The sequence below is a fragment of the Leucoraja erinacea genome, chromosome 6 (assembly GCF_028641065.1).
Source record: "Leucoraja erinacea ecotype New England chromosome 6, Leri_hhj_1, whole genome shotgun sequence".
NCBI classification, from domain to species: Eukaryota; Metazoa; Chordata; class Chondrichthyes; order Rajiformes; family Rajidae; genus Leucoraja; species Leucoraja erinaceus.
In genome coordinates, this window is record NC_073382.1 from 73,591,727 (window position 1) to 73,608,820 (window position 17,094).

The 17,094-nt window shown below is 44.7% G+C and overlaps 1 protein-coding gene across 1 annotated transcript in view; it reads left to right on the plus strand.

The window, feature by feature from the left end:
- Positions 1-852: 852 nt before the first annotated feature.
- Positions 853-17,094, plus strand: part of LOC129698433 (SCAN domain-containing protein 3-like) — a 38,817-nt gene continuing 22,575 nt past the window's right edge. Inside the window, exon 1 of the mRNA XM_055637576.1 lies at positions 853-1,074. Coding sequence (XP_055493551.1) covers positions 853-1,074 — 222 coding nt within the window. The remainder of the gene's footprint in view (positions 1,075-17,094) is intronic.

The window sequence follows — 17,094 nt, forward strand, 5'->3', positions numbered from 1 at the left end:
GTATACCTGGGTATGTATGTCTGGGTATGTAGGTTTGGGTATGTATGTCTAGGTATGTATGTCTGGGTATGTATGTCTGGGTATGTATGTCTGGGTATGTGTAATCCGGGTATGTATAATCTGGGTATGTATTATCCGGGTATGTAATATCCGGGTATGTCTCATATCTGGGCATGTCATATCCGGGCATGTCGTCGTATCCGGGTATGTCGTCATAACCGGGTATGTTGTCATATCTGGGTATGTCGTCATATTCAAAGATCCTATAGCAAGCAAGATAGATCACTGGACGAAAAAGACGTAGTACGGTCATGGGCAGATTCATGGGTAATTTTCGGCCCCATTTCTGTAACCAGCTTCCATCTCCACACCAAAGATCCCATAGCGGAGTAAAAATCTCCGGGTATGTTGTCGGGCCCGTGCGGCTCCCCGGGACATTCACGCAGTGTGCACGGCTTACCAGGGCACTCCCACTGCGCGCGCTGCTCCCTGGGACTGCCTACAGGAATCAGTGCTATTGCCCACAGGAAGCATTGCAGGAAGTTTCTTTGGAATCAGCTCCAAAACCCATGGTGTCTCCCATTAGCAGTCAAACTAGCAGGTGCATGGAAATACCAAATCCACATCATGAATCATTGTGCATTTCAATACCAACTCATGCACTTCACAGTTTAGATCCATTTCATTGCTCCTTCATTGATCCAAGGTCAAAGTCCGGAAAAAGCACAAAATAAAAAAGACCCACACCTCCACCATTGGGTTTGTCACGTAAGAGCCCATTGCATCTAAGCAGGAGTGATAATGTCCTGCAATCCGCTATATGATCTTTGGTCATATCAAAGGTATGTCGCCATGTCCGGGTATGTCGCCATCTCCGGGTACGTCGCCATGTCCGGGTATGTCGCCATCTCCGGGTATGTCGCCGTGTCCGGGTATGTCGCCATATACGGGTATGTTGCCGTGTCCGGGTATGTCGCCATCTCCGGGTATGTCGCCGTGTCCGGGTATGTCGCCATATCGGACCTGTTTTTCGTGTCCTTTATGTCGCCGTGTCCCGGGTATGTCGCCAACCGGGTATGTCGCCATTTCTCCGGGTATGTTGCCGTGTAGGACCGGGTATGTCGCCATATACGGGTATGTCGCCATGTCTGGGTATGTGTCGCCGTGTCCGGGTATGTCGCCATCTCCGGGTATGTCGCCATCTCCGGGTATGTCGCCATCTCCGGGTATGTTGTCGGGCCCGTGCGGCTCCCCGGGACATTCACGCAGTGTGCACGGCTTACCAGGGCACTCCCACTGCGCGCGCTGCTCCCTGGGACTGCCTACAGGAATCAGTGCTATTGCCCACAGGAAGCATTGCAGGAAGGTTCTTTGGACTCAGCTCCAAAACCCATGGTGTCTCCCATTAGCAGTCAAACTAGCAGGATGCATGGAAAGCCCAAATCTACATCATGAATCATTTGGAGCATTTCAATACCAAGATAACTGACAGTTTAGATGCTGGTCCTTCATTGATCCAAGGTCAAATGTCGAGGCGAACTCCCAGCCTGAAAATAGATTTGTTGAAGTACTTCCACATGGATTTGTCAAGTAAGATGCTTCATAATCTTATTGAGAGTGTGAAGCATTCTGTCTCTAGTCAGGACCAATGGCTTCATCAGATTATGCATTGCTGGTGCTAACTCGTGTTGGTAAAACATTCTTTTCATTGCTGCTCCTATCAGAGACTGGGACACATAATCAAGGAGAGAGCAGAACTGAGGAAGTGCTGCCCCATTTGGAAATGGCACATTGGTGAATCTGATGGAGTTGCTACCTTATAGCTCCATTGGGTTCGATCCTAATCAATGATTTCTGTGTGGAGTTTGCACATCATCCCTGTGAATGCATGGGCGTTCCAGTTTCATCTCACATGTCAAGGATGTGCTGGGTTGGGCATGTTAATTGATTATTGTATATTACTAATCTGAGTATAGATGGGTGGCAGGAATATCAGGTTGCAGCTGATGGGCATATGAGAGAGAAGAGTGGAATTGATGGCTTTCCTCTGAGAGCCAACATTGATTCAATGGGCCAAATGGCTCTTATGACAGAATATAAAATCAATGGGATTAAAAGTCAGAGAATTTCATAAATGGTGGATGACCAATTGTATATCATTGTGCAAAATCAAAATTAACTCCAAATAATTCTCTTCAGGATTACAAATCATAGCTAGTAACTTCCCAAAATAAAATCTGGATATTTTTACCTCAGTTTTTTTTAGATTTAATGGTTAGGCCAAAATAAACCCCAATCAGAGAGTCAAATGGTTCATTTCTATTTGCTTTGGTGACTCATTTGTATGATTCTGCTCACTTCACTATTAAATTGATTAGTTCACCACAGGCAGTAAATTACTATGGAAACAACACGCACAATCTCAATTGCTTTAGCAATCAGTTCACCTGCTTTTGAAAGTGCCCTCTGCACCTCAATGCACCTAAAAATCTATTTATGAAAACAGAGAAAACAAATTTATGCTGAAATTATTAATTATTTTGAGGTTATATAAATGGTCAAACGCCTTTATTGAAATAAATATGCTGAGTTCTTGCTGACACCGTGAGAAATGTTGATATTAATAATTAATGGTATCAAACAATTCACGTTTTAATACCCGCCCTAAATTTAGAGGGAAAAAACTATGGTCAAGGGTTACTGAATCTCATGTTAATTCAAGTGTATGCCCACTATCCAGATTCAGCAACATTGATTCAGTTACAAAGCATCATTCTGTCAGAACTAGTACAAAACCAGTACCATTGTAGATCTTCATAGAATTTATTGGGCTAAAAAGTAACTGTAGTAATACTATTCCAGCAGTAATAAGTTATTACCCTATGGCCTCAAAGGTGTTGTGCATAATAAACAGGCCATATGGATATGTGCCATAATGTCATTTTCTTAAAAAAAACATAATCTGCCTTGGAGATATCACAAGAGGCATTGTTTGGGAGAGGTGGGAGGGCAGATTGGGTGTCAGGTTGGTCTGAAGCCTGGGATATTAATTAATGAGCCAACATTATGAAAAGGGAGACTAGGAGACCTGCGGGATATGGAAGTTGTAGATTATACATATAATTAGGTCAGGGTTCAGGAGAGGAAATGAATGAACTATTGTGGTAGCATAATGGGCATTCACACTCCGAAAAGTTCAGAAGAATCATAAGATCATTAGTGATAGGAGCAGAATTAGGCCATTTGACCCATCAAGTCTACTTCGCCATTCAATCATGGCTGACCTATCTCTCCCTCCTAACCCCAATCTCCAGCCTTCTCCCCATAAACTCTAACACTCGTGCTAATCAAGAATCTATCTATGTGTAGGAAAGAACTGCAGATGCTGGTTTAAACAGAAGGTAGACACAAAATGCTGGAGTAACTCAGCGGGACAGGCAGCATCTGTTGAGGGAAGGAATGGGTGATGTTTTGAGTCAAGACCCTTCTTCAGTGTCTCGGGGAGTGGTCAGTACAGAGATAAAATGTAGTCGGAGACAGTAAGATTGGTGGGAGATCTGGGAAGGGGGAGGGGATGGAGAGAGAGGGAAAGTTAGAGAAGACAATGTTCATAATGTTGGGGTGTAAGCTACCCAAGCAAAATATGAGGTGCTGTTCCTCCAATTTGCTCTAGGCCTCACACTGACAATGGAGGAGGCCCAGGACAGGAAGGTCAGTTTGTGAATGGGAGGGGAAGTTACCGTGCCATTTATCTCTGACAATGCACTGGAGAACCTACTAGGCAGAACATTAAGGCCTTGGTCTTGTTGGCCACAAATCACTCAAGGCTGGACTTTCAAAACTAACTTGGAAGCATTCAAGACACTAGTTAAGGTCTACTTCTGTATAAAAAACCCAGACAAAATGCTGGAGTAACTCAGTCGGTCAGTAGTTGTTGCTGTACCTTTGTGTGAGTGGCCTTTACTGGGTCTGGCAGCCTAGGACACACATTGGACATTTATTTGTAAAATCCATATTGTTTTACTTCCAAGATGGCGCCCAAGCCAGGTGACTATTTGCGTGTTAGCCACAGAAGCAGGTCTACAATTGCTCCACACTCTTAAATCTCTATTCTTACAGCAACATTCCTTACATTAACTATTCCTTGATCGGACTTTGCTGGCTTTACCTTGCACTAAATGTTTTTCCCTTATCTTGTATCTATATATTGTAAATGGCTCGATTGTAATCATGTGTTGTCTTTCTGCTGACTGGATAGCACACAACAAAAGCTTTTCACTGTACCTTGATGCACGTGGCAATAAACTAAAGTGTAAACTGTAAAATATGTAACCATTTAATATAATCATGTATGGCTGCAAGCACTATGTATTTATGCATGGGTGGCCTGTTACTAAGTTTTGAAGTGGTGAGACCTGCTGTCAAAGGTCCCAATCATCTTTAGTGATCATACTCTTCTACAGTCAAGTGAGTGAGGAAAAAGGATCTTGACTCTGCATTAGCCATCAAGCATCGATTTACACTAATCCCGTTCTATTCACCCTACATTCCCATCATCTACTCCCAGATCAGCAATACAGCTACATATGAGGGGCAACTTACAGTGGCCAATTAGTTTACCTACCAACATTTCTTTGGGAAATTTCTTGGGCAGGAAATTTGGGCTTCTAGTGGAAACCCATATAGTCACAGGAAAAGCATGTGTGTGGGTGCCTGGAGCTGTGAAGGCAGCACGCCTGTTTCATCGTGGCACTGCTCCAAGAAAGTTCCTCAATCTTGTGAAACGCAATTGGGATTGGAAACTATAGTCGATTTACGATACGATAGAACTCATACATCCCAGGAGGGAAATTGATCTGCCAACAGTCATTAAAACACAAAATACATGAAACATGAAATTAAAATGATGAGTGGAAAGGATTGGGGATGTGCAAAGGTGGGGATGAGGGTTGGGGGGGGGGGGGGGGGGGGGGGGGGGTGGGGTGGGGGGGGGGTGTACAATTCACCTTGATTGTACAGTTTATAGCCACAAGAAAAATAATCTCCTGTGGTGTTCTGTCCTGCATCTTGGTAGAACCAGTCTGTGGCTGAAGGGTGACCAGCGTGTCATGGAGGGGATGAGCTGTATTGTCCAAGATGCCCCACAGTTTGAGGAGCATCCTCCCCTCCATGATTTACTAGGCTGCTATCATTGAAGTCATTCCCTGTCCTAGTTCTATCTTAAGAACCTATGGTCCATTAGAAATCATGAGGCTAAGTGTCATGATCTAGAGGAAACCACCAACAATTTGGATATGTAAAAGTATACAGCAATGATAGAAATATTTCTGGACATCTTACTGGCTCTATGACTGAGCTGTCGAAACCTTCCCCTTGTCAATTGGCCTGCAATCTTTTTCCTTCCTCTCTCTGCATAATTCATCTTGGTAAGATACATTGAATGTATTACCAATGAATGTATCAAGGACCAACATCCATGACACGCCCACAATGCTCCTCACTTGACTGTAAGCTGGAAGACGGGGGTACGGGTGGGACAAAGTCTGGATAGTGATAGGTGGATACAGGTGAGGAGATGTTGGATTGGTAAATGTTTGGACAAAGGTCTGAGATGAAAAGACAAAAAAGTGGGAGATAAGGATAGAAGAGGCGCAAAATCTGAAGCTAGAGGAAGGAATACAAGTGGAAGGTGACGGGGGGAGAGGAGAAATAGATGCACATCCATTTGGGGCACAAGAAAGAGGATAAAAAAAGGAGGGGGGATGTGTTACCTAAATTGGAGAAATCAATGTTCTTACTTTTAGGTTGCATGTTGCCCAATGGGAAAGCGAAGTGCTGTTCCTCCAGTTTGTATGTGGCCTCACTCTAGCAATGGAGGATGTCCAGGACAGAAAGGTCAGTGTGGTAATGGGAAAGATGGAGTTCTTCTAGTGCTCACCTTGCATCCCACCTGACTTAATAATTCCCCTCCACCTATGTCCATTTACATTTGGCAAGTGTTTGAACCACTGTCGCCTGGGCAAGAGTCCAACCCAGGAATTTAATAAACTGCAAGATGCCAACGTTCCCTATTCTAGAAAAGTACAGCATAAGAACAGACCCATCAATCCACATTCTACAGTGATATGCTTTTACCTGGGGTCAAGAATTTGCAATAACTTTCATGTAACAGCAATATTATCTGACACTCTACGGAGCTCTGTCTGCTCAAGTGCGTTTGGTGTACACATGTGTGCTCCTATGTGTGCACATGTATGTGTGTGTTTTGTGAGCGCATATGTGTGTGCGTGTTTGTGAGGTTGGGGCGAGGAGGTCAATCCATTCTTGCTGCCGGACTAGATGCACCTGATATCCTGGGCTTTAAACTTGCTGTTCTGTGTTGGTGACTTATCAGGTCAGGTCATCCCTCCCAAATGTCTGTGTAACTGAGAATTTGTACTTTAAAACAAAACTCTGCAGCCTATGAACAGCTGGAAAGGCAGCTTACCTTCTAATTTCAAACTTGTACGCCATCTCCACCTTTATTCCCCCCCCCCCACCCTTTGCTGAAGTATGTAAATCAGTCCACAGAATAATTGCCTTTGTCTACCATGTACTTTGTGTCAAATTTATATGCACAATTTCAATTCATTACACCTTCGCAATTAATTTGCACTTCACATCATGTGGTACACAGAATGTTTCTGCATATCATCCTGCACGCATCATCTTTCCCCTGTTTGTTTAGTGTAATTCGTTGAATTAACAGTTCCCAGTCATTAATACATGTCTTTGATGTCTGCCTATTTTCACAGCAAAGATGTTTTGACGTGCAACGGTCTGGGTGACTGAATGTTGGTGAATGGATTTTATGATTCAGATATGTAACCCTTTCAAAGGTTGAAGGAAACAAATCCAGATCTGTGGCACTCATGGTGGTCACTCTGCTGGGCATGCTGTGGATGTGTGGGTCAGAAGTACCCTTTTACTGTGGATTCACCTGGCTCTGTTAGTGTAAAGGGCCTGTCCCATTTGCCGATTTTTTTCGGCGACTGCCGGCATCATTGCTGACGTATCAGCTCAATGAAAAATACGCGGCGTGATGCGGCGTGATGACGTATGACGTGCGGTGTTTTTTGAAGAATCGCAACATTTTTGTTTTGTTGCCGCTGGATTTTGAAATGTTCAAAATCTGTTGGCGACTGGCCCTTAACTCCAAGAAGACCAAGGAGCTCATTGTAGACTTCAGGAAGTATAGGGGCAGCACGCACACCCCCATCCACATCAACGGGACGGAGGTGGAACATGTTTCCAGCTTCAGGTTCCTGGGAGTCAACATCTCCGATGACCTCTCTTGGACCCACAATACCTCAACTCTGGTCAAGAAGGCTCACCAGCGTCTCTTCTTCCTGAGGAAACTGAAGAAGGTCCATCTGTCTCCTCAGATCCTGGTGAACTTCTACCGCTGCACCATCGAGTGCATCCTTACCAACTGTATCACAGTATGGTATGGCAACTGCTCTGTCTCCGACCGGAAAGCACTGCAGAGGGTGGTGAAAATTGCCCAACGCATCACCGGTTCCTCGCTCCATTGAGTCTGTCCAAAGCAAGCGTTGTCTGCGGAGGGCGCTCAGCATCGCCAAGGACTGCTCTCACCCCAACCATGGACTGTTTACCCTCATACCATCCGGGAGGCGCTACAGGTCTCTCCATTGCCGGACCAGCAGGTCCAGGAACAGCTTCTTTCCTGGAATGTCACACTACTCAACAACGTACCTCGGTGACTGCCAATCACCCCCCCCCCCCGGACACTGCTCCCACAGGTAAAACACTATGTCTGTATACATGTAAATAGATTTATTTATTGAAATCATTTTGTATGTCGCTCTTCCAGGGAGATGCTTACTGCATTTTGTTGTCTCTGTACTGTACACTGACAATGACAATTAAAGTTGAATCTGAATCTGATATGACGCCAGCAGTCGCCGAAAAAATCACCAAGTGTGACAGGCCCTTAAGTATAGTGTGGCATACTCTTGCTGCAGCTGCCACATTCAAGGCAGACTATAATTGCCACCACCGCAAGGCACAAATTACCCATCTTTCCACACTCAGCATTCTGGAGAGACCCTCCCCTCTTGCATGTTCCTAGTTCACTGTTTCATTTCCATTACCACCGCTCCATCTCATATGGAACCTTCCCATTCCTGCAGCAGTTACTGCAGCTAGCCTTTTATCTTTTGCCTTCCCACGATCCAAAGACCAAGACAACTCTTTCAGGTGAATATTCTTCCAATATAATAATTTGCATTTGTTGCTCACAAAAGTGCAGAAACCAAACACAGTTTGAAACTTACCAAATAGTGAAAGGCCTGGATAGAGTGGATGTTGAGAAGATATATTCACTAGTGGGAGAGTCTAGAACCAGAGGTCATAGTCTCAGAATTATAGGACATTCCTTTAGGAAGGAGATGAGGAGCAATTTCTTTAGTCAGAGGTGGTGAATCTGTGGAATTATTTGCCACAGAAGGCTGTGGAGGCCAAATCAATGGATATTTTTAAGGCAGAAATAGATAGATTTTTGATTAGGACGGGTGTTCGGGGTAATGGGGAATAGGCAGGAGAATGGGATTGAGAGGGAGAGATAGATCAGCCATGATTAAACTGCAGAGCAGACTTGATTCTTCTCTTATCACCTATGAACCTATAACACCTCCCTTCAGTTTGCAAGAACAATCCTAAATCTGAGCTTTCTGTTTTTCATTACTTTATTTCTCCCTCCGTCTCATTCTAGCCTCACTGTCTTCAGCCAGGTACACTATATTCTTGAAAAAAGTCCCAGCACAAGCATTAGCAGCTTATTTTCTGACTAAGCATGCTGCAGCTCCCACAGCTCAACATTGAATTCTACATTTGCAGTCTTCCCAGCATTTAATCAGATGAGCTTAAATCTATAGCATTAACCCTATATTACTCACTCCACGGATGCTGTCTGGCCTGCTGAATATTTCCAGCTATCTCTTTTAATTCACCTCCTGCTGTGTTTTGTATCTCACAGTCCTACCATTGATTTTCTTTTGTCACTCTTCTCTGCTCTCATCCATTGTCAATTTATATTTCCTGCAGACAGATCAGCTGTAAATGATAAACCTTTACCAACCTTATTCAACCAGCTCCACCACAGTTTGTATGGACACCACGTCTCACTTGGTGCCCATACTCTCATAGACATTTAGTTTGTTCTCCACTCCCTCCATTTCCCTTCTCTGCTGTTTAAAACATTTGATTTATAATATTTCTTAGTTCTAATGAATGGTCATGAACCCAAAATATTAAATCTTTTTCTCTCTCCACAGATGCCACCTCACTGGGTACTTCTAATACTTTGTGTTTTCATTATTGAATCTGCTTCCACTATCCCTCCAGGATGCCAATTCCAAATCACATAACATCAACACATGTATAAAAAATGTCTTCACATCTCCCTATTGATTCCTTTTTCATCTCAGGTTACTGATTCTCTTATTTGTGTCAATTTGTCCTTTTTATATATTCTGCAAAAACCTATCAGAATTTAGAGCATAATTATATTTTAGGTTAGGCATCAGATTTGATTAATTTATTTTCATAATCAACAAGAGTGCTATAACATTCCTTATTGGCATGAACCTTAGAGAGTAAATGGCATACATGATAGTGATAAATATAATAATAAATACAAGTGCAAACTAGTAAAGTGATGCAGATGGTAATGAAATCTGAACTAGTGCAAAAATACTACAGAGCGATAATGGGATAACCTAGCAAGGGAGAGTCAAGGGCCTGTCCCACTTGGACGACCTAATCCACGAGTTTAGAAGACCGTAGACCAGTTGAAAAAACGTCAAGGTCGTGTTGACTCGCCGAGTAAAAGGCCTCCTACGACCTCCTACGACCTCCTGCGACTATGTTTATGACCTCCTACAACTATGTCTACGACCTCCTATGACCCCCTCGACCTCAGTCCTCCACACCTAAGACCAACTACGACTAGCTACGAGTGGAAAATGATCACAAGATAAAATGATGTAATGTTTGCATTTTTTTCTCGGGCCAGTTGCTGACATACGACTACCCACGACTACCTACGACTGACATCACAACCTACCTACGACCTACCTACGACCTACCTATGAGTAAAAAGTATCAATTTTTTCCATGCCGACCTTTTTGTTACTCGTGGACATTTTTTATCTGGCTTGATAAAAAGCCGTAACCTACTTGAGGCCACGAGTACGCGGTGTAGCGGCAGATTTTTCAGATCTTTCAGGAAATTAACTCCCTAGCCACTAATTGGGTGAGAGGGGATAAGGGGAATATCTTCGGTACGCATGCAAGCTGCCTCAGAGACTTTCAGAGCTTCTACTTTATAAAGCTTCAGCACACAGTCTTTTAATGAATATTTTCTTTATTGTAGATATAAAACAGTAAGATACATCCAAGGTTTTCCATTGCCAGCAATCCTTTTTGTTACTAGAAAACGTGGACATGACATTTGACATGCTTGACATGATTGACTGGCTTGATGGTCGAAGGAAAGCCGTAAAACGAATACCAACTAAACTAACACGAGGCCACGCGCCCCAAGACACGTACCCACCCACATTATAACGGGATGGCTAAAATTTAAAGGAACATGCCATCCACAATGACATGCAAAACAGGCCAAATGGCCACTACACGCGGAGACCACTCACGCATGAGGAAGAGTTACGAAGACCTCCTACAACCTCCTACAAAATTGTGGCGACCGTGCTGCGAGTATGAGTCAAGAGCAAACTCGGTAGAGGTCACCAATTAGTTCGTGGAAGTGGGATAGGGGCTTTAAGTGTAAGAATATATGGCAGCACCTCTGGGAAGGGGGTGTGAAAGAGATTATTGGCCCAGGAGTCTGTTTTTAATTTTGAACACCTGGGGTTTCAAGCTCCTGTACCTTCACTCAGAAGGTCGTTAAGAGAATAGGAAATGACCAGGGTGGAAGGCATCCTTGATGATTCTTCCAGTCTTCCTCATGCTTTGGCACATAACTAAACTCACCTTCCAGTAGAAGCAGCATGAAAGCTTAGCAGTCCTTCCAATCGTATGCCCTGTGTTTAGCAGACAAATGGCAAATGGCATAATGGCATAAGATTATTCTGGGATTTGACAGGCTAGATGCAGGAAAAATGCTCCACTTGTTGGGGGAGTAGAGAACCAGGGGTCATAGTTTAAGAATAAGAGGCAGGCCATTTAGGACTGAGATGAGGAAAAACGTTTTCACCCAGAGAGTTGTGAATCTGTAGAATTCACTGCCACAGAAGGCAGTGGAGGCCAATTCACTGGATGTATTCAAGAGAGAGTTGGATATAGCTCTTAGGGCTAACGGAATCAAGTGATATGGGGAGAAAGTAGGAACGAGGTACGGATTCTGGATGATCAGCCATGATCATATTGAATGGCGGTGCTGGCTCGAAAGGCTGAATCGCCTATTTTCTATATTTATATGTTTCTAAATGCCCTCCAGTATTATGATCTTTGAAACAATGTGGATCTTAGAAAAAAATGGCAGTGCAAATTAGACACAATTAGTTAATAAACAATCCTAAAGCTGAATACTTAATAATTCAGTGTTCTCTAATTCACACATTGAGTATGATCTGGTTGTGATATTTTGCTGCTAGATTTTGTTTAGTTTGGCCAGTTTCTTTTACAGAATCGATTCAAAGTTTAGCACAACTGAAGTCAATTGAATAACGGTCTGAGAGGTTTCTGTTTGCTGGTTTTAAATTGTGAATGTTTGGCTCATGTCCTTGGAGAAGCCATTTTATTAGAGTGAGGAAAAACGGTATGAAATGGATTTTTTTTATTATCTCTGCTTTGATACAGTTTTTTAGTTTGCTTGGTTACTCTGTCATTCGAAGTACCCATGACATTTTATTTGCCGTTGTTGGAGGTTTCATCAATGCCTTTCATTTATTGAAAAAAAGCTTTTAATACCGAAGAGATTTACAGCAGTCTCCCTGTTGAGAGATCATGATTTGAAAGTTTCATTTTTGCCCAAACTAACTTGGATATTTACATTTGTTTCTTAAAATGAGGCCTTTTTAAAACAATTTTAGAATCAATTTACCATTTGAAAATGCTTACAAAATTCAACACGACATCAGGATCAATAGTAAAATTTAGATCAATGATGTTCTGTTATCTTTCAACTAAAGACAACTACACCCAAAACGTCACCTATTCTTTTTCTCCAGAGATGCAGTCTGACCCGCTGAGTTAATCCAGCTTTTTGTGTCTATCTGTCCCACTTGGGCGACCTAATTGGTGAGTTTAGAAGAGTTTGAAAAAATGACATGTTGAAGACCTCCTTCGACTATGTAGAAGACCTCCTTCGACCTCCTTCGATTATGTTGAAGACTAGCTTTGACTAGCTACGACTAGCTACGACTAACTTCGGGAAAATTGGACACCGAATAGTGGAGAGTGAAGACGACCTCCTTCTATCTCCTTCGACCTCCCTTCGACTATTACGAAGACTCTCTACGACTACTTTCGACTACTTTTGACTACCCTCGATTATCTATGACTAACATGCCGGCCTACTACGACCTACTATCGTACCTACTACGAGTAAAATGTATTGATTTTTTCCATGGCGACCTTTTTTTACTCGCGGGCATTTTTTAACATATTGAAAAATACGCCGTGACCTAGCTGAGGCCTCGAGTACGCGGAGACCACTCTCGAGCATGAAGGAGAGTTAGGAAGACCTCCTACGACCTCGTGTCGACCATGCTACGAGTATGGGTCAAGGGAAAACTCGCCAGAACTCATGGATTAGGTCATCCAAGTGGGACAGGCCCTTTAGGAAATCTATCTGTGAATCTTTTTTTTTGCCAATCTACTGGGTTCAGGGAAAGTCATGCAGTTTCCCTCCTGTTCTCCAAAGTAATCAAAGATAACTACAAAATCTATATTTATCTTCAACATTTTCTGCTAGTTCACAAATCTGGATTCCAGTCTTTTGACGGTGCTGATGGGTGTTCAGGAGAAAGTCATGTCTTTAGTCAAAGAATATGATTTCTCATTTGCCTGCGCATGTAGACTTCACGGGAAAGGCAGCATCTCTGGAGAGAAGGAATGGGTGATGTTTCGCGTTGAGACCTTTCTTCAGACTGGTTCGGGATAAAGGAAACGAGAGATGTTGACAGTGACGTGGAGAGGTAAAGAACAATGAGTGAAATATGCAATAAAAGTAACGATGATAAAGGAAACAGGCCATTATTAGCTGTTTGTAGGATGAAAATGAGAAGTTAGTGCTACTTGGGTGGGGTAGGGATAGAAAGTAAGGAATGCCGGGGCTACCGGAAGTGAGAGAAATCAATATTCATATCACTGGGCTGTAAGCTGCCCAAGCAAAATATGAGATGCTGTTCCTCCAATTTAATTTTACTTCGGAGTCACGTGAGTGACTACATGAAGAACCCGCTCAGTGCGCAGGCGCGGCATTACGCCAGCAGCGCAACAGCGGCCCAGACGGGAGTCGGGCGCTCCCGCAACTAGCCTGAAAGAAGGAACGTTAGGTAAGTACCTACCTTAATCGGGCCTTGTGTTTTTTGCTCCAGGGGGAGCAAAGCAGCAGAGGAAGCGGCCCCCGTTCGACTCCAGCGAAGGAGCCGACAGTGGAGGGGGAGAGGCGGCAACGGGACCGCACACGCTGCAGACCACAGACACGGGTGCTGCGCTGATGCCGGTCCAAGAGAGAGAGAGTCAATTTAATTGTCATTTGGACCCCTGGAGGTCCAAACAAAATGCCGTTTCTGCAGCCATACAGTACACACAAATAGACCCCAGACACAACATAATTACATTTAACATAAACATCCATCACATAGCTGTGATGGAAGGCCAAATAAACTTATCTCTCCACTGCACTCCCCCCCCCGATGTCAGAGTCAAAGTCATAGCCCCCGGCTGGCGATGGCGATTGTCCCGCGGCCATTTAAGCCACGCCGGGTGGTGCGAGGTCGCACACCGGGTCTTGGTGTTAGAGCCCCCGGTGTGCGCTCGCAGAGTCCGCGGCCATTCCAGCCGCGCGGGGCAGTGGTGCTAGGCCCCGCTCCAGGAGCTCTTCGACCCCGCAACTCGGGCGGGAGAAGTCGCCGTTGCAGAGCCCCGAAAAGCGGTCTCTCTCCAGGGAGCCGCGGGCTCCCGGCGCCGTCGTCCGCAGACCCGCAGCAGCAGCCTCCGACTCTCCGGTAGCAGCAGCAGCAGCAGCAGCAGCAGCAGCAGCAGCAACAGCATCAGCATCAGCAGCAGCAGCGCTCCTCCACCGCTCCACCCGCTCCGAACCCGGCCAGCTCCGCGACGGCAACGGTGAGTCGGCACCTGAGTCCCCGGCTTCTTCCTGTTGGAGGCCGCTCCTCGTTGCGGCCTCAACGACACCTGAGACCCGACGAGAAAAGGTCGGGTCTCCAGTGCAGGGAGAGATTCAAAAAGTTTTCACAGACAAAAAATAATAAAAACGCGGACAGGCTGCAGAGGCCGCTGCTGGCCAGAGCCGCGCCGCCTACCGGGTGAACAACTGTTTGACTAACAGCAGCGGACCGGAGGGAAATTTAAAATCCGGCCGGCAACCCCTGCAGACTCCCGACAAGGAGACTCGCCGCCCGAGAACCGCAAAAATGCTGCCCGAAAACGGCAGACAGCCTCTATCAACAGGTAAGACCAAACCTTACCAAAAATACAGGTTCTACAGAATCAACTTTCCTCAAGCTCTGGAAGCAGGCTGGAGACAGCAAAAACAAGTATGTCTGTTTCCCCAAGCCAGAGGAGGTCATGGAACTAAAAAACTCCAGAAAAACGAGGGGTCACTGGCTGAATGCCAAGGGAGCTAACACTCCCACCCCAGTGCTATTGCACTAGCCATCTCCCTTGTCGAGGGATTGATGGGACCAGAGCTAGGCTGGTCAAAGAGGAGGGGTATAAGACCAAACCTCAGGGAAAAACGATCTCACGGAGGTAGGGTATATGCCTCCTCCACAGTATCTACAGTACCCCTCTGCTCCCTCTTTGAGGCTAGCAAGGGAGACCAGGGCTGGGCTGGTCTACAACAAGGCAGGCGGACGAGAGCAGGAGTATGCCAGGGGAGCAGGATCATGAAGAGCTGCTGGGTGTCGTGGGCCACTATACGGCACCTCCACGCGCAGGAAGACTACTGGAACCCAAGATGGCAGCCAGTATCAACCATCTCTCCAACAAAGCCCTGCAGGAGACGGCCCTTCTGGAAGCTTTAGAAGAGTACACAGCGCCAGAGAATTGAGAGGCACTAAAAGTAAAGAGTGTCAACGGTCAAATCGGCAATCACCGCCTTTGCTCGTTCCACGGAACATACTAACATGACCACCTGCCAACAGGAGTATTAGCACTAATGTGCAATACACAATATGAGATCAACAATCTAAGGCAGGACAATATAAGACCTGCCCTCAACCCCAAATATGCGGGGCTATGCAAACCGCTGCAGCGGAAAGAGAGGCAGCTAAACCTGTGGGCCTCATGAGGGTAGGCCCGGGAACGAGCAGGACATCTCATCCGACACCCAGCTGGCAGCACCCCTCGACATCCACCAGTCGACACCCACATCCAAGGACTGGTGAAAGCTCGGGGACCGCTGCTTATTACCCCCAAAGGTCTTTTTTAAACATGGGCCCGGAGCGGGCCCCAGGGAAAATGTGCCGCCCCACTGACAGCACCAGCATACCAGCAAAACAGAGCCTTCATGAAGAAACAATGAACATGGAGGTAGGTGGTCTGGTTCCTGCCATCTTACACAAAATAAGGGTGCCCTACTAACTGGGGGGCGATTACACTTGTTTAAAAAAGCATGGGGTACTGTCACAAATAACAAATATATACTCAACAGTATTAGTGGATACAAAATTGAATTCAAATTGGGCATATTACCGCCAGTTCAGCATGTGCCCCAAAGGGTATTTTTCCCTCTAAGAAAGAGAAGCGAGAAGGACAAGCTGAACTAGAAAGGCTCATTACAAAAGGGATCATTGAAAAGACCAAACATGAACCATTGGAATTTGTATTGAATATATTCACTAACACTAAAAAAGATGGTGGATGTCGCATCATCATTGACCTAACATCACTAAATAAATCTGTTGAGTATATACACTTCAAGATGGAAACGTTTGTCACTGCCAGACGTCTGATCTCCAAAGGATACTTTATGGCAAGCATCGATATTAAAGATGCTTACTATCTAATACCCATACACAAGGATCATTGTAGATACCTAAAATTTATCTGGATGGGGCAAAATGGGAGTATAGAGCATTGCCCAATGGTCTAACCTCAGCCCTAGACTATTTACAAAAATACTAAAAATAGCCATAAAAATATTAAGAAAACAAAAGCATAGTCATGGCATATTTGGATGATATCCTCATATTAGGAAAAACAAAGGAATTAGTTGTGGCAGCAGTTCTAGCTACGAAACAGCTCCTTGAAACACTGAGGTTCGTCCTACACCCAGATAAATCAAAATTGAAGCCGTTAACTACCATGGATTATCTGGGCTTCAATATCAATTCAATCCATATGACTGTTACTTTGCCAAGGTGCTCGGGTCACTATAACCAAATCATGAATTTACCCACTGAAGCTATATCAGAACTACAGTGGTGGGCAGACAATGTTTGGCACAGTTTCAGCCCTATTATTATCACCAACCCTAACTTGGTTATTAAAAACCGATGCCAGTGCTTTAGGCTGGGGAGCAACTAACTCCATATCCAGCACAGGTGGCAGATGGACTAATTCAGAATCATCGTTACTACACACACTGGGCATCAACTATTTGGAAATGTTGGCCGCCTATTATGGGTTAAAAGCATATGCATTCAAAATGCAGCACGTGCATGTGCGGTTACGGATTGATAATACTATGGTGGTGGCTTATATTAACCATATGGCATAAAATCATTATTGTGCGACAAATTGGTCAAACAGATCTGGCAATGGTGTGTCGAAAGACATTTTTTACTATCGGCTGCCTATCTACTAGGTAAGCTAAAACAT